At 37.5% G+C, this 27428-nt stretch overlaps 1 protein-coding gene across 1 annotated transcript; it reads left to right on the top strand.

The window, feature by feature from the left end:
- Window positions 1-909: 909 nt before the first annotated feature.
- Window positions 910-18118, top strand: LOC133830502 (probable serine/threonine-protein kinase PBL3). The gene is made up of 6 exons (XM_062260489.1): window positions 910-1393; window positions 10505-10845; window positions 15509-15644; window positions 16005-16141; window positions 16675-16798; window positions 17376-18118. The coding sequence occupies exons 1-6, from the start codon at window positions 1327-1329 to the stop codon at window positions 17867-17869; spliced, it is 1299 nt and encodes a 432-aa protein (XP_062116473.1). The 5' UTR covers window positions 910-1326; the 3' UTR covers window positions 17870-18118.
- Window positions 18119-27428: the final 9310 nt, after the last annotated feature.

Genomic DNA, 27428 nt, shown 5'->3' with positions numbered 1-27428 from the left:
CATGATTAGTAAGTTCAGCACTATTTAAAATACCCAATGTAATGGTCTTGGCTATCCAGGACGTTACAACTCTATTCTTCAACTCTCGCCAAAATTAATCGTGGTGAAATTTTTGGATAACAAATTCAGTCTGAGAGCTCTGAATTCACATTTTTTATTTTGCTTGGATCAATTTATATGTTTTTCTTTGAATCAGACAAATGGAACATTAATATAGGAGCTTGCTGGAATCGATAGAAGAAAAAGCTTGCTGAAACGTTATCTCCGGTTGTTGAAAAACAAAATTCAATCGAAGAAGATGCTTGATGAACGATTAGAGTACAAGGTTGATGGACATTTTGGTTTTCAATCAATGGAGAAGCAATATGAGAGTGAAGTTAAAAATCGTGGTATCCCGATTTTTCCACTCAATTTGAAAATTAGATTTGGAAAATTTGTTAGATTGTATTATGGATTTTTAGAAAAATAATCACGTGAATTTACGGTATTTGTTATTGGTTCTTGAAAGTTAAATTTGTTAAAATTTTCCAATGGTAATGCCATATTAATATACATTAAAGATTAAAAAATTATATTTATAAAAATTCTCCTATTTTTAATCATTCTCTATATTTTCTCAATATATTATTACTATTCATTCATTAGGGAATTGAACTCCCCTAGCTCAAGTGATTTTTTTTTTTTTGAAAAGGTATATTAATAATTCCTTTAGGCACCTGGTATTTTCACCTACTAATAATACGAGAAGCGCATAGGAATTTGGTTTGGTAGTTGGACTTGAAACTTGAAACATATCTGAAAAGATTACCCTTGATTGAGCCACCACGGCGCGTGCCGTTTAACGAGTAGGCGAACCAACCAGAGTAGGTCCATTCCAAGTAAATAACTATTATACCCTTATTATAATCTTCAAACTACAGTCAGTTCCTTCGTTGGTGATCCTTGTTTTTGAGATTAGGAGGATATCAAAGTAATTCACTTTCAGAAAAGCTCCCGAAATCTGAGAAGGTCCTAACACGTCAGCCAGTTTGTCGTTTTCCAAATCTTCCATTTTTTTCTCTCCCTGTCTCCATCACCCTTTTTATTTTATTTTTTGTTTTTTTTGGGGTGAAATTATATAAATTAGAAAATGGACCTCGTTATCTGTGTCGTAACGTTCTTCTCTGGAAGGACTGGGGTAGAACGAGAAAGCTAGACACAGAGGAGATTTTTGTTTTGAAAAACAACAATGAAGAATTTCAAGAACAAGGTCTGACTTTTTTGGTGCCTAGGAAAATAGATTTCGATAACTGTTTCTGGGTTTTCGAGTTTAATCCTTAAGCTTTAATGGGCAATTGCTTGGAAGGTCGTTCTAAAGTGGATAGCTCTCTCAGCTCTCGAACAAGTACTTCTGGTAAAATTCTCTCACCAAGTTCTTCTTTTCCTTTTTTGCTTTATATTGCATGCAATAACTGGTTTTTTGTTTTGTTTATTTCTTTGGGGGGTTTGAAAATGGCCAACTTTGTGTGAAGAATCCTTATTCATATCTCTATACATCTTGTATTGGGTTTAGTAAGGAAATGGGGTTTTGACATTTTGTTGTATTCATGCAGTTTTGTTATTGGTTGTTTAAGAGATTGTTTTCAACATTTTTTTTTCATTTTTTCTTTTGGTTCAAGTGTTGTGCTTTTCAGTCACAGCAAGTTGGTCAGATGTCTTCCGTTATCTGGCTTCATTCATATGGTGTGTGCTAATATAAAAGCAGAACCTTTAATGACTTTTTCTTTTCTTTTTTCGTGCTAAAAATTATCTTGCTAGAATGGACAATATATACTGTGCTGGTTAGTTTCAAAGCTTTGTATCAAAGTTTACAGGTCTATATTGTTTTGGATGATGAAGTGACGCTATACTTGTTGGAATTTGGTTATTTTTTCCACTATTGTAGTAGCCGTTTTTTAATTTAATTTTTGCATTTAATGCTTGTTTATATAATTTGAATGCATTTTTTTTTTTTTTTATTGTTTTTCAACAAACAATTTGAATGCCTGTTAGTGTTAGGTTGGTTGCTCGTACAAGATGATATCAATTTTAGTGGGTTTGGAAGTTTTTTTCCATTACTATCATTTAAGGCCCTTAATAGTTAATAATGTTATAACAGAACTCAAAATTTCAACATGTGCTTTGTTATATCTCTCCAAGTTGGCTTCTTGCCTGTTTTTCTATTTTACATGTTTGAGAAATCTTTTAATTCTTTCCATGATCTGCTTTGATCTGGAGGATAATTCAATTGAATCTGTTGGTGTGAATGTTTGATATCACATTGATAAATTCTTTAAGTTTTAACTATATAATCTGTCAATAGAACAATGTGCTTTGTTTTTGTGCTCATTTTTGTAGTGCTATTTAGATACAAGAGTTATGGTTTAAATTTTTAAACGGAAGAGAGAGGCTCAGGCTTCTGGGGGTAAATGTTTATTTTTTTTTGGAGTTATTGACATTATGGAGTCATGAAAAGCAAGAGCTCTATCTTGAGAGTCCTTTTTTTTATTATCTAAGTCCTTGGGTGCAAATTAATTTGCTATCACTTGGTGGTTGGTACAGGTGCAACTGACAACTTAATTGTGATAACTCATAATTAAGTTCATAGTTGTGCTTGCAGTTTCCTTTCTCTTATAAAACATTGGCCATAAAGGTCTAGAGGCATGTAGCCTCTCCTTCAACTGCGAAACTTTTGATTGTTGTGGTAGTTGTAACAGAGAGTTAGTGTTAGGATGGTCGTCCTTGGTGCCGGTTATAAATGTAATTTGCAGCATATACAAAGACAGTTCTATTTTCTACATACATTTGGCTGACATGGTGCATCATAATAGCATCTTGGAATGATGTTGGTTGGGAGAAAATAATGCTTGTGGCCAAGGTAGTAGTGTTGATGAATGATGGCAGGGAGTTTAGGACTAGCAATGCAATAGAAATGGAAGATTGGATTACTTTCTTGGATTCTATGCCCCTTACTTTCACAGCTCGCACCATAAATGCAAAACTAATAGGCTCTAAAATCTTTATTTTCTTGTATTGTCTTTTAAAAACTTGAACTAAACGTAAGGTTTTTTGAATCAATTAGTCTACTGGTTTGTGGTAAATGTCAACATGTTTGGTGTTCATTGACCACTGTAAGTCTTTATGTAAAAGTGTGGGTTTTACTTTGAGCAATTTTTTTTCCAACTTATGAAATGATCTTCTGATGGTAGTATAAAGGTGCCTTGCAAGTAACTTACATGGTTCTCTCTTTATGTGTTATAGTATATTTTTCTTTAAAAGAGAAATATTCATCGAGATGAAGTCAATTGAAAGGAATGGGGAGAAAAAGGAAATAAGAAAGAACTCTCAGAGAATATAGTTAAATTGGAAAACATGGTAAGTGATATGTGAAGGCTTGAACTTCATTATCATTTCATGAAGAAAAGATAGACGGAAGCTTAGTAGATGTACACCTTTTAACACTGCATGTTTCATAGCATTTAGGCCTAACCATTGACGGATTTCTAAAGATAATTTGGAAAGCTTTGGGCTTGGAAAAGCATTAGCCAATATGACACAAATTAGAAAACAATTATTGGAAATTTTCCTCTAAGAAGGAACATCAGTGTAGAGTGCCTATAATAACCTGCCAAAATTGAATGGTTATTTTGAAACACATCTTAGTATCGGACCTATTGGTGATCAGTGCAAGAAATGCCACATAGAATTAGAAGTACTACAAGTCACGGACTTATTTCCTCAAATAAAAAACAACGTTGGTTTGTGGGATATAAATGAGCACTAACTAGCTCTATGCCTTTATCTGTATTAGTCATCTATCTTATTCTTATGTTATACTATTGATGCATTGTATCTTGAATGATTGGGCCTAATGATAAACCCCCACTTAAATACACTTATTACAGAAAAAAGCTTCATTAAGCATTACTTAGGAGGGGCATTTTAAATGAGGGGTACTATTGTAATTCTAGGGTAGTTGGGAGGGATTAACTTGTTCCAAAGACTATATATATAAGCTGTCTAGCTTTTATTGGGGATCTATCTAAAAATATAGAAGAGTAGTCTTACTTTGGAGAGCTCCAATTCTCTCGGACAGTTGGGAATAGGAGAGTACAAGCCTCTCGAAGGCTTGAACTGTGGAACCCTTTGTCTCGGACAGTTGGGAATAGGAGAGTACAAGCCTCTCGAAAGCTTGAACTGTGTAACCCTTTATGTTCATCAATAAAGATATCCTAAGGATAATTCCAATTCAGTTTGTGTTCTTTGAATATACAAATTATTCCTAGGAAAGCCTAACACCTAAGCATCTGTAGGATGATACCACAATATACATGTCGAGCACAACAATCTTGTAGCTCAATAGGAAATGCCGAACACTTTGGTACTTAAATAAGAGATGCCTTCCGTAGGACTCACAGCTGATTTGTTCTAAAGGTAATGCTTTACTATACCATCAGCATTAGATTCAGTTCCTAAAATATTTTGGATAAGAATATGGCTGGCATTGACATAAAATGCTTGAGAGCATAGTATGTGTGGCTGAAGAATAAGTCACTAAAAGAAGATGAATTGCCATGGAGTTTTTTCAAGAATATTATATATCTTAATGTGTAATTAAAGGGTTAAGAAACATATTATTCACACTTGAATTAACTATATATATACATATATATATGTATTTAGAATTACTTATTGTAAAAATATTATGAGAGAATAATTCTTGTATATTGATTTTGAGAAGAAAAGTGTATATTTATAGGTTGTACAAAATAAAAGACATAAATACAAAATAAACTAAATCCTATAAACAAGGAAAGTATATATGTTTATAAAGATCATTTAGGTGTAATCAAATCATAATGATTTGATTTTTATTCTAATTTGATTTCTTTAGTAAATCTGTCTACACTCCCCCTCAAGCTTGACTGTAGATGTTGATGAGTCCAAGTTTGTCTAATAGGAATTCAAACACTTTCTCTGTCAATCTCTTTGTAAGTATGTCGACCTACTGTTGATTAGTAGGCACATACTTGATACAGATAATCCCTCCATCGATCTTCTCTTTAATGAAGTGACGATCCACTTCTACATGCTTTGTATAGCTGTCATGGTGAATGGGATTATAAGCTATACTGATGGTGTATAACGTCACAATAGAGTTGAATGGGATTATGAGCTATACTGATGGTGGATTTATCCAAATGACTCCACACACTCCATGAGTCATAGCCCTGTACTCTGCTTCTGCACTGCTCCTTGCAACAACAGACTGTTTTTTACTTCACCATGTTACCAAGTTACCCCATAGGAGAGTACAATAACTAGATGTGCATTTTCTGTCATCGATTGCTCCAGCCCAATCAACGTTAGTGAAAATTTCGACTTTTCGATCACTCATTTTTTTTTTTAAATATAGCATTTTTCCTGGTGTTTGCTTTAAGCATCTCAAAATTCTGTAGACAGCATTCAAATGTCCTTGACAAGGACTATGCTGATAGGCCTCCATTGATGTTTGTTTACTCTAGGAAGCCTACAAGGGCTTAGTGTGGGGAGGACAGTAGTGTATTCGGTCTGTGGGGGGTACTTACAGTTAGTTATGTTAGCTAATTTTCAGTGGGATGGGGTACACAGTAAGCCAATATAGGCTAGTATAAATAAACAGTTGGTTAATAGAATTAAGTAGGAAAATAGTGTAATCTGTACTGGAGAGGCTGGGCTCTCGAACAACCCAGGTCCCCCTAATACAATCTCCCATTTTTTTGCCACTGTTTGCTCTTGTTCTGTTAGTTTGCTGCTGGATTTGATTCAATTGACAGGAAATTCCTATCATATGCATATACTAACTTACGAGACTAATAACGAAGGCAATGTTTGGTCGAGTGTGTGAGAGATAGATAAGCTTGCCAACCAGCTTCTAGTATCTTTCTTTGTCAATCAGATCTTCTTCGAACATTTTTGTTTTGTTCCCAAGTTCGATAGGAGTTTTACTAGGCCTGCTTCCTAGCATTCCTGTTTCTTTTAAGAGGTCAAGAGTGTATTTCCTTTAAGACACAGAAATACCCTTTTGGCTCTTTGCAAATTCCATACCTAGAAAATACTTTAATGCACCAAGGTCCTTAACTTCAAATTCCTTTGCCATCATTTTCTTGATAAGATTCATTTCTCTAATATCATCACTAGTAACAATAATATCATCAACATAAACTATAAAGATAGTTACTTTCCTTTTCTCTGAGTGCTTAACAAACAGAGTATGATCAGTTTGTCTTTGAATGTACCCAAGATTCTTGACCACATTTGAAAAACGATCAAACCAAGCTCGAGGGGATTGCTTTTTGAGAGTTTGCAGACAATCTTCTTATTGAGAGTTTCTTCAAAACCTGGGGGTTGACTCATGTAGACCTCTTCTTCTAGACCATTTAGAAACACATTTTTTACATCAAGTTGATGTAATTCCCAGTCTAAGTTTACTGCTAGTGAGAGTAGGAATCTGATAGTGTTGAGCTTGGCAACTGGAGCAAAGGTTTCAGCGTAGTCAATTCCATAAGTCTGTGTAAATCCTTTGGCCACCAAACGTGCTTTGTATCGCTCGATAGAACCATCAGTTTTATACTTGATAGTAACACTCATTTGCACCCTACAATGTTTTTATTGGGTGGCAATTCCACTAGGCTCCAAGTGTTATTTTGTTTCAGTGCTTTCATCTCTTCAAGTACAACTGCTTCCATTCGGGAACACCAAGAGCTTCTTCAAAATTCCTGGAAATAAGAACACTTGACAGACTGGAGGTGCAAGCTTTGAATGAAGATAGATTAGAATAAGAAATAAACTTGGATATAGGATGTTGGGTACAAGACCTAGTCCCTTTTCTAAACGCAATAGGGACATCTAGATCAGAATTAGGATTTGAATGATAATTATCTGACACATTTGAAGATGGAGGTTCTATCACCGGATCTAGCTCTTGACTGTGATGAGGATTCATGACTTGGTTATTTCTTTGAGACATTTCTTCTAGTGTAAACACAGCTCTTGCTGTTGTTGATTGAACTCTGGAATACTTGTCCTTGTTTCCATGATTGGATCAAGTTGGCTATTTGGAGTGAGAGTAGATGGAGCTAGAGTAGAACCAGGAACGACTGAACTATTAGGAAGAGGAGTTGGAGTAGAAACAGGGACAACTGAAACATTCGGATGAGAAGGAGATGGAGTTAGAATAGGAAGATCTAGCGGTAATCCTAATTGTAGGGTGTCCCACAACCACTGAGCTTCTTGCTCTAGATGACTCTGCCCCCCCCTGAAGCGAAAGGGGAGGAAATATGGAGTATCTTAAAAAAAAACTGACATCGCATGAGAGATATATTTTTTTTTAGTGAGAGAACAGTAACACTGTTAACATTTTTGAGTGGAAGAATAGCCAATAAAAATTGTCTTAATGGCCCTAGGGTCAAGTTTACTACGATCATGAGCACGGATATGGACAAAAGCTACACAATCAAAGGTCTTTACAGGAAGATTATTGGTGGAAATATGGGGATAAGAAAGATTAAGTACTGAGTATGGTGTTTGAAACTGAAGGGGCTGACTAGGTAGACGATTGATAAGATATGTGGCTGTTAAGATAGCATCTCTGCAAAGATACTTTGGAGCATTCATGGTAAACATAAGAGCACGTGCTACTTCCAACAAATGGCAATTTTTCCGTTCTGCAACACCATTCTGTTGAGGGGTATCAACACATGAACTTTGATGAAGACTCATTTTGTAAAAGGTATGGACCTAAAGTGGAATTAAAATATTCTGTTCTATTATCCGTATGTAGTATACAGGGTTTGGTCTGAAATTGTGTCTGAATCATATGGAAAAAATTCTAAAAGACTTGAAATGCCTCAGATTTGTGTTGAAGGAGATATACCCAAGTGAAACGTGTGTGATCATCAATGAAAGTTATGAACTAGCGTTTCCCATGAGAAGTAGTAACTTTGGAGGGTCCATATATGTCATTATGGATTAGGGAGAATGGAGTCGTTGGAGTATAGGTTATTGGAGGAAAAGAGGTCTATGTGTGCTTAGCAAGTTGACAAATATCACATCGAAAAAAAACAGAACTTTGATTAGTGAATAAAGATGGAAACAAATGTTATAAGTAAGGAAAACTTGGGTGACCAAGTCTATAATGCCACAACATTATTTTGCTAGAATTAGAAACAGAAGCAGAACTAGATATATGAGTGTCTTATAGAATATTGAGTCTGAAAGAAATAAAGTCCATCATGAATCCTAGCATTGCCAATCCTCTTCCCTGATGATAGTTCCTGAAATTGACAAGAGTTGGACACAAACTTAGCAACACAGTGATTATCAAAAGTCAGTTTGCTAACAGAAATCAAATTACACGTTAATGACGAAACATGAAGAACTAATTTAAGGAGAAGACTAGTAGAAAATCTAATAGTGCCTATGCCTGCAACAGAAGATAAAGTACCATCGACAATATGAACATTAGATTTATTATAACACGGAGTGTAGGTATAAAAAAAATGACAAAAACTTGTCATATGGTCGGAAGCACCCGAATCAATTATCCATGATACTTGAGAGCCTACCGAAGAGATTAGGGCAGAATAGAGATTACCAGAATGTGCAACAGAACATGAACCTAGATTGTTCCCAAAGGGTGCAGGTGATTGATTAAGAAGGTTGTATGAGGACAAAGAAGATTCTTTGTCGTCGGGGCGGTGAATAGGTTGTCCTTCAATGATTGTTGGTTGCGGATGATGGGGTCGCCAATGGAAACTGAGTATTGCTTAGCACGGCGAGCTCCTGTGAGTCCTTCTGGAAGTGGCGACAACAAAGATGAGAAGATATCTTGAGCATCAGGCAGAGAGACTGCGATTGCATCTAAGGTTTGAAGAGAGCCAAGGGGCTCACTGGACTGAGAGGAGGCTGAGTTGCTAGTGGCCATTGCCGGAGAAGAAGAACAAGACAACGTATGAAAAAGAAAGAAAAACCTTATGACTATGATACCATGTAAAAATATTATGAGACAAGAATAGTGTACATTTATAGGCAGTACAGAATAAAAGACATAAATACAAAATTAACTAAATCCTATAAACAAAGAAAGTATATATGTATATAAAGATCCTACAACTGTAATCAAATCATAATGATTTGATTTTTATTCTGATTTGATTTCCTTAATTAATTTGTCTACACTTATAAATAGAAAAATAGAAATGTTTTAGGATACTTTTGCATATATATCGTGATTTCTTGTCTTTCGATGAACTAAGATGGAGGTCTTTTGATGAGAAGCTAACACCACCTTTTTGTTTGGTTGAACAAAGACGATAGAGTGAGAGGACATATGTTGTGCCCAAGTCAAGGATTGTTAGGGGTCTCCCTCGTTTTTTTTGGATGTTTAAAATGAAAATATATCTAATTATATAAATAATCCTTCTTTTATAATCTCTCTCGTCAATAATTTTCTTGTGAAAAATTCCCTAGAAAAATACATCTTATAGAAATAGAGTCCCTTGTCATCATGATGGATCTAGATACAATACACAGTTGTAAATGAAAGCACTTCTAAGTGTTGTTGATGCATACATGGAAATTTTGATTGACCAACGCAAAAAGGAGTTTTCGTTCCAGTTCTTTCTTTGGGCATTCTGAGAAACATACTATAGTTAAGTATTCCTTTCCTTCTAAATCTACTTGATTTTAGTGAAAAGAAAATGGGTCTATGTGGTTGGGATTTCCCTCTGTATGCATTACTAAGCCCCCAACTATTACCTATGCATGGTCCTTTCTCTTTAGGTTTGGCTGCATCATCATTTCCTGTCATATCCTTGTTGCCTAGAATCTCAGTCTATTCTACTACTTAAGTACAGCACATGTAAATCAAATGTACAGCATAGATAACACAAACAGAAGTTAAAAATTTTCTAATATTTGAAGTGTGCTTATCCATTTGTTAAGAAATGTAAGGTGATATGAGTAAAAATATAGTTTTATTAACATGCCTAGAATCATGTTGTTAACACAGATAAGTGCATGGCTACCGGGGCTGGTGTTAAAAGTTCTAGTTGTTTGAAAAATCGCTTGAATTTAGTTATCTTTAGATGGTTATCAAATAAATGTTGATCCTGAGGTTGTTATTCTTGATTGATGTGTGTTTTTCATGTAAGAATATAATGACATTGACATGCCTAAAAATCATGTAGCTAAACACAGTTCAGTGCATGACGAGAGGAGCTGGTATTAAAAATTTTGGTTGGCTTGAAAATCGTTTGAATTTGTTACTCATGTTTTGAGTTATATTCATACGTCATATTATTGATGTTGATCAAACAAAAGTTTTCCTAGAGCTAGTTATTCTTGATTGATGTATGTTACTCTTTGTTGCTTAAGTTTAGTGGTTGTTTTAGTTTTGTTTTGCCAATTAAAAAAAAAACACTGTACTTATTGTTCCATTTTGTAGGAACCACACAAAGTGCATATAAAAGCAGCAATTCTTTAGCACTTTCAAGTCTGACTCTTCCCACAAACAGTGAAAAATCCACATCAGGAAGTCTTCCCACTCCTAGGTCTGAAGGAGAAATATTATCATCCCCACATTTAAAAGCATTTACATTGAATGAGCTCAAGAATGCTACCCGAAATTTCCGTCAAGACAATCTCATTGGGGAAGGTGGTTTTGGTTATGTTTACAAAGGATGGATTGATGAGCACACCCTCAGTGCTTCAAGGGCTGGAAGTGGAATAGTAGTTGCCATTAAGAAGCTTAAACCAGAAGGTTTTCAGGGCCATAAGGAATGGTTGGTAGGTTCCCTTTATTGTTTCTAATTGTCTGTTGACGATTAGAAAAATTAGGGTATTAATGTTTGATCTTTGGGATTCCTAGGAATAGAAATTGATTCCTATTTTTGTGATTAATGTTGTTATTCGTGTATATCCTATATATATTTCTAGTCTTAGGTTGTACAAAGTGTATCAGATAATAGAAATACAGCAAGAAATGTGTTTTTTCTCACCATTTCCACATGGTATCAGAGCTGTAAGGCTCGATTCTGACCACCCTCTGTTTTTTTTCCTCCATTTTTTTCGGCGGTCGTCCCTCCTTCCAGTCGCAAACCACAGATATCTATTCTTTAAGACAGCTAAGGAGATGTGGGACGCTGCTCGAAAAATGTATTCTGACCTTGGTAACGCCTCTTAGATTTTCGAAATCTGTACCAAGCTTAAAGAAATCAAGCAAGGTAACTAAACTGTTACCCAATATTTTTTCGACTTACAAGACTTGTGGCAGGAGCTCGATTTGTATCTAGATACCACACCACTGTACTAACTGCACTACAATCCAGCGGCAGCAGTTAGAGAAAGAACGAGTTTTTGAATTTCTTACGGGGTTAAATAGTAATCTTATGAAGTTAGAGGTCGTCTGGTGGGCCGTGCCCCATTTCTTGACACTGAAGAAGCCTTCTCTGAGGTTAGACATGAAGAAGCACGTCGTCGTGTCATGCTCACTACTTCTGACCTGCAGCCCATTGAAAGCTCAGCTCTCGTATCAAAATCTGGCCCCCCACCACATGGCAGATCCACTCCTGACCCTTGACCTAATCGTAAGGGTGATCGGCCTTGGTGTGATCACTGCCAACGTCACGGTCATACTCGATCTTCTTGTTGGGTAATCCATGGTAAACCACCCAATTGGACCCTTGCCGCCAACATGAAAGAAAGGCCTATCAAACTCAAACTGAGAGTACCAATGATCAGATTAGTGTTGGTACCCCTTCATTCAGTAAGAAACAACTTGCCCACCTATACACTCTTTTGAGTTAATCATCCATGAACCCCAGTTCCGGTCCTGAGACTCAGAGTGCCTCTGTTGCATACTCCGGTAATTTTTCTTCCACCTCCAACACACCATGGATCATTGATTCTAGCGCCATTGATCACATGATAGGTTTACCACATTTGTTTGATACTTATTCTCCATGTTCCTTCCTTGCAATGCAAGTTAATCTCTGTCCAAAAATTAACCAGTGATAATCATTGCTTCGCTAAATTCATGTCAAATTCTTGTCAATTTCAGGATCTATCATCGGGGAGGATGACTGGCAATGCTAGGGTTCGTAACGGACTTTATTTCTTTGAAAGGCAACATCTAGTTAACGAGCTCTCTTCTCTACTACGTTTGGGTTAAAGTTCTGTTTCTAATTCTTGTTCAAGTTCATCGTTTGTTTCAAACTCAGTTTCAAAAACAATTATGTTATGGCATTGTCGACTTGGGCATCCAAGTTTTTTATATTTAAAACACTTATTCCCATCTATTTTTGTAAATAAGAATATTATTGATTTTCATTGTGATATTTGTCAATTTGCCAAGCGCACACGTATTTCGTTCCCTCACAAAATATATACACCTTCCAACCCATTATCTCTGATTCATAGTGACATATGAGGACCTTCCAAGGTCAATACTTCTCATGGTAAGCGATGGTTTATCTCTTTTATTGATGATCACACACATCTCACTTGGGTCTATCTTCTTAAAAGTAAGTCTGAAACATGCCAAATTTTTCAAAACTTTCATCAAATGATCCAAACACAGTACCAAACATCTATAAGAATACTTCGTACCGACAATGGTACCGAATATTTCAATACCACTCTTGGTCCTTATCTTCTAAAAAATGGGATTGTCCATCAAAGCTTGTGTGTTGATACTCCGCAACAGAATGGAGTTACTGAACACAAAAATCACCATCTCTTAGAAGTAGCTCGTTCTCTTATGTTCACTATGCATGTCCCTAAACATCTTTGGGGTGACGCTATCCTTACCGTTGCTTATCTCATTAATGGCCTCCCTAGTCGACCCCTTCAGTTCAAAACACCATATTCTATTCTTCAATCTCTATATCTTCACATCTCTACAAATACTCTACCAGTTAAAGTATTTGGTTACACTGCTTTTGTGCATGTTCACTCCCACTATCGGAGTAAATTTGATCCTAGAGACATTAAGACTGTTTTTGGGTTACTCTCCTACCCAAAAAAGTTATCTGTGTTATTATCCCATCACCAAAAAAACATTCATCTCATGTGATGTCACCTTTTTTGAGGATACTCCTTACTTCACTCCCACATCGCTTCAGGGGGAGTCCAACTATCACCAGCAAGAAGCTCAGTGGTTGTGGGGGTTAGAATTACCCTTAACAACTCTTTTTCCCTTTACCTCTTCCACTCCACTTTCTTCTGAACTAGATATCCAGACTTTCCCTCTTGAACAAGGAAATCCAACTATCTCTCCAGAAAATCCACCAACCTCTCCTAAAAACACTGAACTAGAAGGACATCCTCAAGACCAAAACGTACAGAAAGAGATTCGGGTGTATTCCAGGAGAAAAAGAAATAAACAAGTTATGAATCCTCAGCACAGTCAAACGCCCAATCCGGTGATGGAACCACTTCCCTCAAAAGATCCAGGTATTCTCCCATCTAACAAATAGTCAGATCTAGATATTCCTATTGCATTAAGGAAATGAACCAGATCATGTACCCAGCACCCCATTTCAAAGTTCATTTCTTACTCAAAATTGTCATCTCCATCTAAAGCTTTCACCTCGAATCTATCAAATGGTGTGATTCCCAGGAATATCGAAGAAGCACTTGATTCTCCCCAGTGGAAAGCAGCAGTGCTTGAAGAAATAAGAGCACTTAAACATAATGGAACGTGGAAATTAGTGAGGTTACCACTAGACAGGAAGGTAATAGGGTGCAAATGGGTGTTCACCGTCAAATTCAATGCAAATGGATCTATTGAGAGTTACAAAACTCGGTTAGTTGCCTAGGGATTTATTCAAACCTATGGAATTGACTACACAGAAACATTCGCTCCAGTTGCCAAACTCAACACTATCAGAGTTCTACTCTCACTAGCTGTTAACATGGATTGGGAATTACATCAACTTGATGTAAAGAATGCGTTCTTGAATGGAGAACTTGAAGAAGAAGTGTATATGAGTCAGCCTCCGGGATTTGAAGAATCTCTCAAGACAACCACAGTCTGCAAACTGAACAAATCACTCTATGGCTTGAAACAATCTCCCCGAGCATGGTTCAATCGTTTCCTGAAAGTTGTCAAAGGGCTTGGATACATACAAGGCCAGACTGATCACACTCTCTTTGTCAAACACTTAAGGAAGTGGAAAAATTGCGGTACTAATCATATATGTTGATGACAAAATTATCACTGGTAATCACAGTGAGGAGATAAACTCAATCAAAGAAATGTTGGCAAAGGAGTTCGAAGTCAAAGATCTCGGTGCTCTCGAATATTTTCTGGGTATGGAATTTGCTAGAAGTAAAGGTATTTCCGTGTCTCAGAGAAAATATACTCTAGATCTTCTAAAGGAGATAGGAATGCTCGGAAGCAGGCCCAGCAAAACTCCAATTGAGCTCGGAGACAAAAGGAAAATGTTTGAAGGAAGTCCAATTGACAAGGGGAAGTACCAACAACTAGTAGGAAAACTCATCTACCTTTCACATACTAGACCCGACATTGCTTTTGTAGTGAGTCTAGTTAATCAATAAATGCATGATCCGTGTCAGGGACATCTCAATGCAGTGTATAGAATTTTGAGATATCTCAAGCAAACACCAGGAAAGGGCCTCTTTTTCAGGAAGACAACTGAGAGAAAGGTTGAAGTGTTCACAGATGCAGACTGAGCTGGTTCAGTTGATGATAGAAAGTCTACATTGGGCTATTGCACAATGGTATGGGGGAATGTAACCACATGGCGAAATAAAAAGCAAACTGTGGTTGCAAGAAGCAGTACAAAAGCAGTGTATAGAGCCATGGCTCATGGAGTGCGTGAAGCTATATAGATCAAACATCTACTAGAAGAATTGAAGATTGAATATGAAGTCCCTATTCAGCTCTACTGTGACAACCAATCTACTATCAGCATTGTACATAACCCTATACATCATGACAGAACCAAACACGTGAAAGTTGACCGTCACTTCATCAAAGAAAAAATTGATAGAGGAGTTATCAGCATTAGATATGTGCATACTAATCAATAGCTTGCTGATATTCTCACAAAGGGACTATCTGAACAAGCATTTGATGTTCTTGTAAACAAGCTTGAACTCATCAATATCTATAGTCCAGCTTAAGGGAGAGTGTTGACGGTTAGAAAAAATAGGGTATTAATGTTTGATCTTTGGGATTATGAGGAATAGGAATCGATTCCTATTTCTTTGATTAGTCCTGTATATCCTATATATATCTCTAATCCTAGATTGTACAAAGGTATCAGATAATAGAAATACAGCAAGAAAGGCGTTTTTTCTCACCATTTCCACATTGTCTCTTGAAATAGTAATCGACAACATTCTATAATAAATGCTTCAACTTTATCAGCGAGTCAGTAAATTTAAAATATTTGCCTTAATCTGTATGCTACTGTGGTTGCAGTCGGAGGTGAATTATCTTGGTCAACTTCATCATCCAAATCTTGTTAAGCTTGTTGGATACTGTGTTGATGGGAGTAACCGGCTTCTGGTTTATGAATATATGCCTAAAGGCAGCTTGGAGAATCATCTATTTAGGAGTATGTCAAACTTTTTTTTTCTGCTTTTATAGCTAGAGTGTTTATAATAATTAATGTGCATGCTCCTACTTTAACTATAACTCTGCTAAAACCAACGAAGAAGATTGTGCTAGTATTTAAATGAATTGATTCATGGTTCCTTTTGCAAAGGAAGATACTTTATGGCAACAAATAGTTATATATCTTATTTATTAATAATGGGCGCACTCCTACTTGAGTTATCAATTTGCTTATACCATTGAAGAGAAATGCAAGCAAGTATGTTAATTAATAGTTTTCTGGTTCTTTCTGCAAGGAAATCTTTTTTTTTTTTTGGTGTGTATGTGTGTGATCTATAGATGATCTGTTTGCACTTTGCAGGAGGTGCCAGGCCACTCTCTTGGGCTAAAAGGATTAGAGTTGCTGTAGATGCAGCCCGAGGGCTCTCCTTCCTGCATAATTCTAAGGAACAAGTTATCTACCGTGATTTCAAGGCTTCAAACATCTTATTGGATTCAGTATGTCTGTTAATTAGTAGTGAATAAACTGCTTCATTTCCATGCCATGGGATAGGGTGGGGTGGGGAGATGGACAAAAAGGAGCATATAATGAGAAAACATAATTTCCAAGTTCCTTTAATCAATTAATTGTTGTTGGTTGGGTTTTTATTTGTCTTTCCATTTAGAATGCATAGTAATTCATGATTAACCAGCTGGTTGTTTTGGTTTTTTTGGATGGAAATTGTTAAAACTTTGAAGATGAAGAGCAAGATTTGTCTTCGTTGTGGGTAATATATTTTAGAACCTTGAGCTTCACTACAGGACTCTTTCGCTAAGGAAATTAAGGATATCACTTTTTCTTTTATTGTTGTTAGCTGGAAAGACATGTTATTTCTACAGTTATACTCTTAGGTTATTTTTGTTTTGTTTCTTTCAAAGGATATGATTGTATTTTTTATAATAAAGTACTGTTTCAATCCCAGTAGGAAAATAAAAAGACCCCATGTAGTTTTTTTACTACTAACTTCTGCAGTATTGTTTCATTTCATTAGGAATTCAATGCGAAACTTTCAGACTTTGGTTTGGCAAAATCAGGCCCCACTGGTGATCGGACTCATGTTTCCACCCAAGTCATGGGTACTCAAGGCTATGCTGCACCTGAATATATGGCTACAGGTTTTTCTTCCTTCAGCTTTTTGTTTACCTTCTATGTGGAGTGTAGTTGCATATGCGTTGTTATCATGCCCATAAGACAGACTAAAACATGCCTCATATTCAGTAAGTAGATTCTTGTATGACGCAGTTACACTTAACAAATGGCACAGCTTTTTTATTCATTTTTTAAATAATCTCAACTTCGATTACTGACAATGTTATATTATTTGGCGTGTTGATTGATTGTCTGTATGTTAAAATAGTTTAGAAGCTCCTAAAGTACGGAATTATTACATTGAACAAAAAACCTGCCTGACTTATTATTCTATGTTACTTTATTATCAATTATATGTAGATTGTTGTTTATAACTATAAAATTTGGGTCTCTGGTCATTCATCCAGCTTTGAACTTAAAAATTCAGCATTGGCAATTCTTAGACATATAACTTAGAATTGTGTTATTATTAGCTGTGAAGTTTGCTATTCCTGAAAGCTTTTCACTTGAATTGGGACAACCCAACCCAGCCTTGTATTCTGGGGGTGTCATACAAACTCCATATTTACAATCCCTATACTAACATTTTCTGGTGATGAACAGGTCGATTGACTGCAAAATGCGATGTCTATAGCTTTGGGGTTGTGCTACTCGAGCTGTTATCCGGACGCCATGCTGTTGACAAAACAAAAGTTGGTGTGGAGCAGAATCTAGTGGATTGGGCAAAACCCTATTTGGGTGACAGGCGAAAATTATTCCGTATCATGGACACCAAATTGGAGGGTCAGTATCCTCAAAAAGGAGCTTTCATGGTTGCAATCCTTGCTTTACAGTGCATCGGTGAGGCCAAACTTCGGCCACAAATGTCTGAAGTTCTGCATGCTCTGGAACAGCTTTCAGTTACCAAACAGGCACACAGTCCATCTCATCCCCGCCTGTCAACCGGCAACCATAGTCCAGTACCTCCCCGCCTGTCATCTGGCAACCACAGCCAAGTACCTAAGTCCCCATTGAAACACAGTTTTCCTTCACCTATGAACAAGAGTCCTAGAGGATCCCCAGTGCCACCTCAATTGAAATCTCCCCGAGGACTGTGAGCTATGAGTGGAGGGTGTACCCCAGTGTAAATCCCTTCTGTTTAAATCCTCTTTAACTAGTACTAAGAAGTTTTGTGGATTATGTTTTTGACAGCATTTAGGTGTAGAATGTTTTGACCAATACAGGATAATGCATATCTCCAGCTCAGCTTCATATGAAGAGATTAGTTACAACTGCAGCCAGTTTCAACATTGTCATGTTTCCTATCCTATGCACCAACTTCATTTGAATGAAAAGAACCCCCCCCCCCCCCGCCCCCCCCCCCCCCCCCCCCCCTCTCTCTCTCTCTCTCTCTCTCTCTCTCTCTCTCTCTCGTATATTTCTATCATAAATATATATATATATATATGTATATTTCAAGTATGGCGTGGTAGAAAATTGTGTATGGCGGGTTCTAACTATGGTTTTAGCTGATTTTAGTTGAGTGTTTTGATTTTGTAGTCTTTTCGTTGATTGTATTATAAGATAAGAGTCTTTTGGACGTCTCACTACATAAGTCTTTTGGACGTCTCACTACATAAGCAGTCTAAAACTCATTAGTGTTTTAGGAGTGCTAGCAATTACCTTCTATTTCAACTTTTTAGTCAATCTCTGCCCTCAAAAATATATGTCAGAGTTTATTTTTTTATAATTTTTTTATGACGGCGTTCGTAGTGATAACTTCTTTGTAAATTTTCGAAAAATACTAAATAGTTTACCGTGCCGAAAAAAGTTCTTGATAGTTTGGTTCACCATGCATGTTTGAAAAAATACAAAACTATTTTTGGGATGGTAAACTATTCAGAATTTTAGAAAATTTACAGGAATGGTGACATAACTACAACTTAGTGTCTCGTGAGTAACAGTTAAAATAACGGAAAAATAATAGGAAATAAATAAGATTGGGTGACATTTTCAATCTATTTTAATGATTTTTAGAGATATTTGGTATGAAATTTTAAGTTATTGTTTGATATTGTTTTATTTTAGTAGCAATAATACCTATTGTTATTAAATAGTGTAGCTGTGAATTTAAAATTTTCTAAAGCTTACTGTTTACTTATAATTTTATTCTTTTGCGACATCAGGTATTAATACCTAATGTTACTGAAATAGTTTAAACATCAGTTGCTTTTTTTTTTTCTTTCACATTTATATATTTGGTGTATTATATGGTAGGGCTTCAAAAAGTGCTCCACTGGTGGGGCTTTCTTGTATTTCCGATTTATGAACGATTTTTTGTGCGATTTTTTTTATGATGGTGTATATTATAGTTATTTAAAATATTCTGGAAATTTTAAAAAAATTCTGAATAATTTACAGTGTCGAAAATTAGATTCAAACATGCTATTTTCCACTCGCATAAAAAAAATTAGTCACATATGCAACAACCTTTTTTTAAACTAGCTTTCAGTATTGTAAATTATTCTGAATTTTCTGAAAATTTTCAGGATGCTCTAAATAACTACAATATACACGGTTATAAAAAAAATCGCGTCGAAAACTGTTCACGGGTTGAGAACACAAAAGAGTCACATCAGTAGACCTCTTTTTGAAGCTCCTATCATACAAATTTCCTATATATTTTATTTAACATTTATATTTAATTGACATTTGGACTAATTATTTAATTTCAATTATGAGCTTTTTCAATAGGGAAGGGGAAAGAAAAATACTTTATTTTTAAAAATTTAGAAAAGAATATATATTATGGCCATACTATTTCAGTAACAGGGATTTTCATTGTAAATATTGTGGCAAATTAGTCACGAGTTAAAGCTACAGACTTATGGCTGCACTATTTAGTAATATTAGATAGGGGTTTTTAAAAAAATATAAGTTGTGTTTGTAAAATTTAAGGTGTTGTTTGGTAACACTTAAAAAAAAATAGTTTTTTATTTAATTAATTAAAAAATTGACAATTAAACATAAAATATATTTGGTAATTCTATTTTTATTTATTATTTTTTAAAATTTTAATTAAAATTTATTAAATTTTGAAAATAGAATTTTTTCACTTTCAATTTTTTTTTTAAAGAGTTTTTTTTTTTTTTTTTCTTCTCTTCTTCAAATCAACACCTCATATTGTTAAACAAAAAATAAAAATAAAAGTTATCAAATGCATTTATTATTTTTTGTTTTTAAAAACAAAAAACAAAAATAGTTACCAAACATATTTTATTTTTTAAAAATAAAGAAACAAAAATAAAATAATATTTCTATTTTTGTGTTTAAAAAATTCAAAAACAAAAAATTTACCAAACAAACCCTTTATTTTTGAATTTTTTAAACACAAAAATAGAAATATATATTTTTTAAAAAAATAAAAATATGTTTGGTAATTATTTTTGTTTTTTGTTTTTAAAAATAAAAAATAATAAACGTGTTTGATAACTTTTATTTTTTGTTTAACCATATGAGGTGTTGATTTGAAGAAGAGAAGAAAAAAAACGAAAAGCCGAAAATGGTTTAAAATATTTTTGAAAGTGAAAAAATTATATTTTCAAAATTTAATGAATTTTAAAAAATAATAAATAAAAATTGAGTTACCAAACACATTTTATTTTTAATTGTCAAATTTTTAATTAATTAAATAAAAAACTATTTTTTTAAGTGTTGCCAAAAATCAACTTTTGGTGCTTTTTTACTTTTTTACAGTCTTGATTTTTTTTATTTCAAAAATACTACCTTAAGTTTTCGGAAAATACGTTTTTAAAGTTTTTTATTTAAAAAAATACGGTGTCAATGAAACAACTAAAAAACAACAATAAGACAACAATTAAACTGTTGACGCGGTTTTTCGCCAACAGTGTATTACGTAATTAGCTAGAATAAACTAGTGCTTAAGGATAAACCGTAATAAGAATAATAACACTTAAGGATGTTAACAAGTAAATATTAAGAACACTCGTTCCTTTTTACGTGGATCGGAGGAAAAAATCCCCCTAGTCCACAAGTCGATATTATTACTGTATATCTCTCTATATTTTGACAGAGTATTTGCCTTACATCGAAAAAAATCAACCCATTTTCTATCCAAGGTCTTGGTATTTATAGAAGAACCATCCCAGGATAGGTGTAGGGGTCATCACGTGAATACCCATCATATTTGTGACCTGTCTTGCACTTAGAATGAATAATACAATATATACTAAGGTATGGTCTAATCATTAGGTAAAATTGATCATGGGTCGTTTGGCATAATCAGACATGTGATGTTTGATCATTCACGTTTATGTTACGTGTCTGAGAATTCAGGGATAACGGACATGTAATGTCTGACCACACACGTTTATAAATAACGTATCCAGGTTTATAAAGACTCCTGGATATGGCAGATTGTCAGAGTACCACAACCTGAACATAACGCCAGCTCGCGCCCAGGATGCTGTGCTTTATATCCATCTCCAGCTTGTGCCTTAATACTTCGTATTCCTCAGCTCGTGTTATTACCTGGGGAGTCGCACTGCCTTCGTAGAGGAGATCAATTTGTAGATCCTTTAGTATTGTTCTTAGCTAACCAGCTGTACTCGAGCTGCATAAAAGACCCGAGCTGAATATCAGGGCATACATAAACATTAACCCTGTTTTTTTTTTTTTTTAAAATCAAAATATATCTGCAAACAACTAAACAACAAATAGACAACAACACAACAACTATAAATAAACTTAAACAACTAAAAACCAATATGAAAACAACTATACATAAAACCTAAACAACACAAAAACAACAATAAGACAACAACTAAACATTAACTCACTGCATACTACACACATTTAAAAACAACAAATAAAAAACAACTAGAAGTCAACCCATTGCATACTAATATATTTTTTTTATATAAAAAAAATCAAAATATATCTAAAACAACTAAATAACAATTAGACATCAACACAACAACATAGCAAATATATCAACTAAAAATCAATGTAAAAACAACTATACATAAATCTAAACAACTAAAAAACAACGTAAAAACAACTATACATAAATCTAAACAACTTGTTTACCCGAAAAACGGCTACTGATGACGTGGCAAGGATTTCTCACACGTGGTTGACTAGTGGCGGAAGTGTTGTTCGACTATCGACCAGAGGCACATCGCTTTGTCGAGCTTAACTATTAGATACGACCAGGGTGGTCGTATAATTTGATTTATTTCCTTCTAAGATTGTAATCCTATAATAATTGCATTGAATATTTCCTCTTTATTACCTTGATACGCGGTTATTAAGGAGAGTTAAGGCCCATTGGCCCATGTAACCCTCCTTGAGCCTATAAATATGCATGAAATAGCTCAAGGAAGGGACTTTTGATCTCTGAATCTTTTTGCTGAGTATTGAGAGAAAGAGAGCTATAATGCAATTATCCATCGTTTCATTGTAATTCTCCCAAGGTTTGTGAAACTCAAGAACCCTAGTTCTTTGATCACGCCTTTGAAATTCAATATTAATAATAGCACTAAGTGGACGTAGGTCATTACCATTTTTTGGGCCGAACCACTATAAATCGTTGGTGTTTTCTTCTTTTCCATTAGATTAAACTCTTAATTGTCGTCTCATTTTCTGTCATATATTTGACTTCGTGTCGTTGGCCAAATCGAGGGTCAACATTCTGGTGCTTTCATTGAGAGCTAATAAAAAACTGTGAGAAATCTAATGGCGAAGACATCCAAGAAGACTGAACAAACTGCTGGCGCTGCATCATCCCAACCTCCTCCCCCAAATGTGGCTGAAAATGAACCACATTTGGAGTTTGAAGAGGAGGAGTTAGATTCCGAAACACTGAGGGCAACACTGGGAGTGCTGCAGGACGAGTTGGGTAATCTAAGGGCCAATCAGGAGAATGCTGTGGAGACAATGGTGATGCAGCAGAGGGAAATTGAACGCCAGTGCTAGGAGTTGAGTGAGCGGTAGGCAGACATGGACCATCGGCAGAGGGATGCCATGGCCGCTCTCGAAGCAGCCATCCAATTGGCTCGGAGTCAGGCTGTGCCAGCCTCTCAGCCAGATCAGCCACCGAGTGCGCCGCCACAGAGGGCTCCCAATCCAAGCCCTCTGCTCCAGCCAGCAAGCCCTCAAAGGCCGGAGCAACCATCCTATGGCTCAGGATGATGTCCCTCCTAGGGATCCTGAGCAGCGACCTCCGTCTCAGGCTGGTCGAGGCAATCCCCAGTGCCCGAGGCATAATAGGGTTGGGCAACCGCCCCGCAGCCCTAGATACCCAGGGGATGAGGAGCCGAATCTACCGAGCAGGGGACATCGTCCTTCCACCAATAGAAGGAACATCAAGTCAGGCTCTGCGGTCAGGGGCCCCCCACAGCCTAGCAATGCATGGGGACCCAACGACCAGCGCAGGCCTCCCCCTAACGCTCAGGAAATGCCAGCCCGAGGAAGAAATAGCGTGAACAGCCGGTCACGCCGTAGTCAGCCACAATTTAGATATGGCCATGACTATAATGAAGTCGATTCCGGCAGAAGAAATGCTGGTCGGAGAAATGAGGAAAGAGGTGGAGGCAGAAGCCCCCCCACCTAGAGAAAATAGGCCAGCTAGCCATAACGTTGGGGGGCAACCCAGGCAGCAAAACGTCTTTGATCGGCTAGGAGTTAGCGAGCAGAGACACAGGGACGATGATTTAAGGGATGTACTTAACGACCGTCGTGAGAGGCACGACGAGTACGCTCCCCCCGGCACCGGTTGCCCCAGCAGTCCCAGAAGCCGTTCAGGCTCAGATTGATGCCCTGAACCAGACGGTACAACAGCTGGTCGGGGGACGAATGTCCCATATTGAGTACTATAGGAGGAGGGGCACTCCCTTTGTACAGAGGATTGCTGCGGCTGAAACCCCCAGTAAGTTCAAGATGCCAACATTGCCGAGCTTTGATAGGTACAGAGACCCAGTATCTCATGTTAATAAGTTTGAGATACAAATGGATATACAGAAAGTGTCAGAAGATGCTTGCTACCGGATCTTCCCAGCGACACTGTCTGACACCGCCCAGGAGTGGTTCTTTAAGTTCCCTCCTGCTAGTATAGTATCTTGAGAGATGTTCGTAAAAGAATTTTACAGACAATTCTACGTGGGTCGCGTACACCCGATAGAGGCCAACCAGTTGGTCGAGAGACGCCAGAAGGAGGGAGAGCCCTTAAAAGAGTATGTCCAATGCTTCATGCGAGCAGCAGCTGGAGCCAAGACAGTGGGCGATGAAGGTAAGATGATGGCTCTAACTGCTGGATTTAGGCACCATTCACCCCTCTGGAGTAGCCTAAAAAAGAGTGGGGTAAGAAGTACCCAAGAGTTTTTGGATCGGACTGATCGATATATCAAGCTCGAAGACGCGATTGCCAATAAAGGGAAATCGCCAACAAAGGACAAGGGGCCGAAGGAAGAACCCGCCAAAGTCGCCAACGGGTCAGAAAAACCCAATGGCAACAGGAATGGCAATGGTAGGAATGGTGGAAAACGGGCGAACAATGAACCCTCAGTTTCTGAGAATAAACGCCCCAAAGGAAATCGATATGAGCCGAGATTCACCAACTACACGGCCCTTGTCGAAAGCCGAGCGGAAGTCTACCAGGCAACCAGCTCCAGCGTGCCTTACAAACGACCCGCACCTATAAGGAAAGATATCTCTAAGAGAGATACGACGAAGTTCTGTCGATTTCACAACGACTATGGGCACGACACCAATGAATGTAACCAATTGAAAGACGAGATTGAGTTCCTGATTAGGCAGGGACATCTAAGGAGATATGTGCGAGCCACAGGAGGATCCCAGTGAGAGGCTCAAAGTGGAAACGAATAGGCGCCTGCATGCCAACACTCGCCAACCCTTGCAGGCACTTTACTCACCATCTGTGGAGGCCCACACCTTGCAGGGGACAGTGGGAAGGCAAGGGAATGATACACTCAAACCCTACGCCATGACCAAGACATCGAGATGATGAGTGTGGAGGATCGAGCACCAAAGAAAGCTCGAACAGAGGAGGAATTAATAACCTTCTCTGAAGGCGATGCCCAGCATGTATGATTCTCGCACTCCGATCCGCTGTTCGTGGACATGCAAATTGCCAACATGATGGTGAGTGGGTGTTGGTTGACACAGGAAGCTCGGTCAACATCCTATACAAGTCTTCACTGGAGAGAATGAAATTGTCCGTCAAGGACCTAGAGCCATGCAACCAAACCATCTATGGTTTTTCCGGCGAAGGGCTCGCCCCAACTGGGTCGATTAGGCTTCCAGTTACAGCAGGTACTGCACCTGCTAACAGGACATTACTCACTACTTTCATAGTAGTTGATTGTCCTTCGGCATACAATGTTGTAATTGGGAGGCCAATTCTGGTCGACCTACGAGCCGTCACGTCAATATGGCACCTTGCCATGAAATTCCCAACACACGCAGGGGTAGGATGCGTATTGGGAAATCAGCGGGAAGCGAGGGAGTGCTGCAACGCCTCGATAACCAAGGCAAAGAAAAGTGTATCGAGAGATGTTCCCAGAAAAGAGTTGCAAATGGCAATCGATGCTCAGGCCCAGTCAGATGATAATGTCACCAAATAGGGCGTTGCCCAAAGTGAGGATAGAGACTTGGATCCTCGCTTTGGGGATTTTGAGGAAGGAGTAGGACCCATCGAGGATCTTGAGGAGGTCCAACTCGATGAAGAAAATCCGACCAGGGTTGTGAAAGTCGGCAAAAACTTAGAGACAACAACAAAACAAGCACTGGTGGAGTTTTTGAGGAGGAACCAGGAAGTCTTCGCCTGGTCACAAAAAGACATGGTTGGAATAGACCCCTCAGTCATTAGCCATGTCCTGAACATCGACAAGAGTTTTCCACTGGTGCAACAGAAAAGAAGGCTGCTCGACAAAGATAGATCAAAGGCCTTAAGAGAAGAAGTCGAGAAGCTGAAGGAGAATGGGTTCATCAGGGTGGTGTTTTATCCATCGTGGGTCTCTAATCCCGTACTAGTTCCCAAGATGAATGGAAAATGGTGAACATGCATGGATTTCACAGACCTTAATAAAGCCTGCCCCAAAGATTGTGTTCCCACTCCCATGAATCGACCAATTGGTCGATGCCACTGCAGGGCACGAGATTCTCTCATTCATGGATGCATACTCTGGGTATAATCAGATTAGTATGCATCCTCCTGATGAGGATCACACTAGCTTTCAGACTGATACAAGACTTTACTGTTACAAAGTAATTCCCTTCGATTTGAAAAACGCTGGTGCAACTTACCAGCGACTATCAACCATATGTTTAAGGATCTGATCGGGACAAACATGGAGGTATATGTCGACGACATGCTGGTTAATTCGAAGAAGGCAGAAGTGCATATAGAGGATTTGCAGGAGTGCTTCAACGTATTGAACAAATATCAGATGAAGCTAAATCCCCTCAAATGCTCCTTCAGAGTAGGATCAGGGAAGTTCTTGGGATTTATAGTTAACTCGAGAGGAATTGAAGCCAATCCGGAGAAGATCAAAGCCCTGATCGATATGAAATCGCCAGCAAAGATTAAGGACGTTCAAATTTTGACCGGAAGAATTGCCACTCTCAGTAGATTTATTTCGAAATCAACAGACAAGTGCATTCCATTTTTAATCTACTTAGAGGCAACAAAATGTTTGAATGGATGGAGGAATGCGAGCAGACTTTCCAAGCATTAAAGACTCATATGGCGCAACCACCCATCCTACCGAAGCCGGTCGATGAAGAAACTTTGTTTGTCTATTTGGCGATTACATAGTACGCTGCTAGTGCTGTTTTAGTAAGGCGTACAAAAGGTCATTTACTATGTAAGAAAAAGGCTAATTGGAGCAGAGCAGCGATACCCACCCATCGAAAAGGTAGCCTATTGCTTAATTTTGGCCTCAAGGAAACTGCGGCCTTACTTTCAAGCATACTCAATCACCGTTTTGACCGACTAGCCTCTGCAGCAAGTTCTGCAAAAGCCAGAGGCTGCAGGAAGATTGTTGAAATGGGTAGTCAAACTTGGGCAGTTCGATATCTCTTACTTACTGCGAGCAGCAATAAAAGGGAAAGCCCTGGCTGACTTCATTGCAGAGTTCACTGAACTTACAGGTAGTGAGCAGACCAAAGAGCCTGAAGAGCCTGAGTTTCAAAATCAACCTCCCTCATGGAAGTTATTTACAGACAACTCTTCCAATGAGCATCATGCAGGGGCAGGGGTGATCCTAATTATGCCTGAAGGGCATCGTTTTCATTGTGCAATTAGGTTTGACTTCACTACTTCCAACAATGAGGCTGAGTATGAAGCGTTGCTCGCTGGGTTACGATTAGCCAGGGACATGAATATAAAGATACTTGACATCTACATCGACTCTCAGTTGGTGGTAAATCAGGTCATGGGAGAGTACCAATCTCGAGGTTTAAAGATGGTTTCCTATTTGAACAAAACAAAGGATCTATTGGCACAGTTTGACAAGTACACCCTTCAGCAAGTACCTCATGACTAGAATTCAAACGCTGATGCTTTGGCCAAGTTCGCAAGTGCAAAAGATGTTGATACTCTGAACATAGTGCCAGTTGAATGACTATCTGTACCAA

This window comes from Humulus lupulus, chromosome 4, assembly GCF_963169125.1.
Source record: "Humulus lupulus chromosome 4, drHumLupu1.1, whole genome shotgun sequence".
Lineage (NCBI taxonomy): Eukaryota > Viridiplantae > Streptophyta > Magnoliopsida > Rosales > Cannabaceae > Humulus > Humulus lupulus.
This window is presented reverse-complemented; position numbering and strand designations above follow the sequence as displayed.

Coding starts and splice junctions, on each gene's coding strand:
- LOC133830502 (XM_062260489.1), top strand. CDS start 1,327: ATGGGCAATTGCTTGGAAGGTCGTTCTAAAGTGGATAGCTCTCTCAGC. Junction 1,394..10,504: donor CTCTCGAACAAGTACTTCTG/GTAAAATTCTCT, acceptor TCCATTTTGTAG/GAACCACACAAAGTGCATAT. Junction 16,799..17,375: donor ACCTGAATATATGGCTACAG/GTTTTTCTTCCT, acceptor GGTGATGAACAG/GTCGATTGACTGCAAAATGC.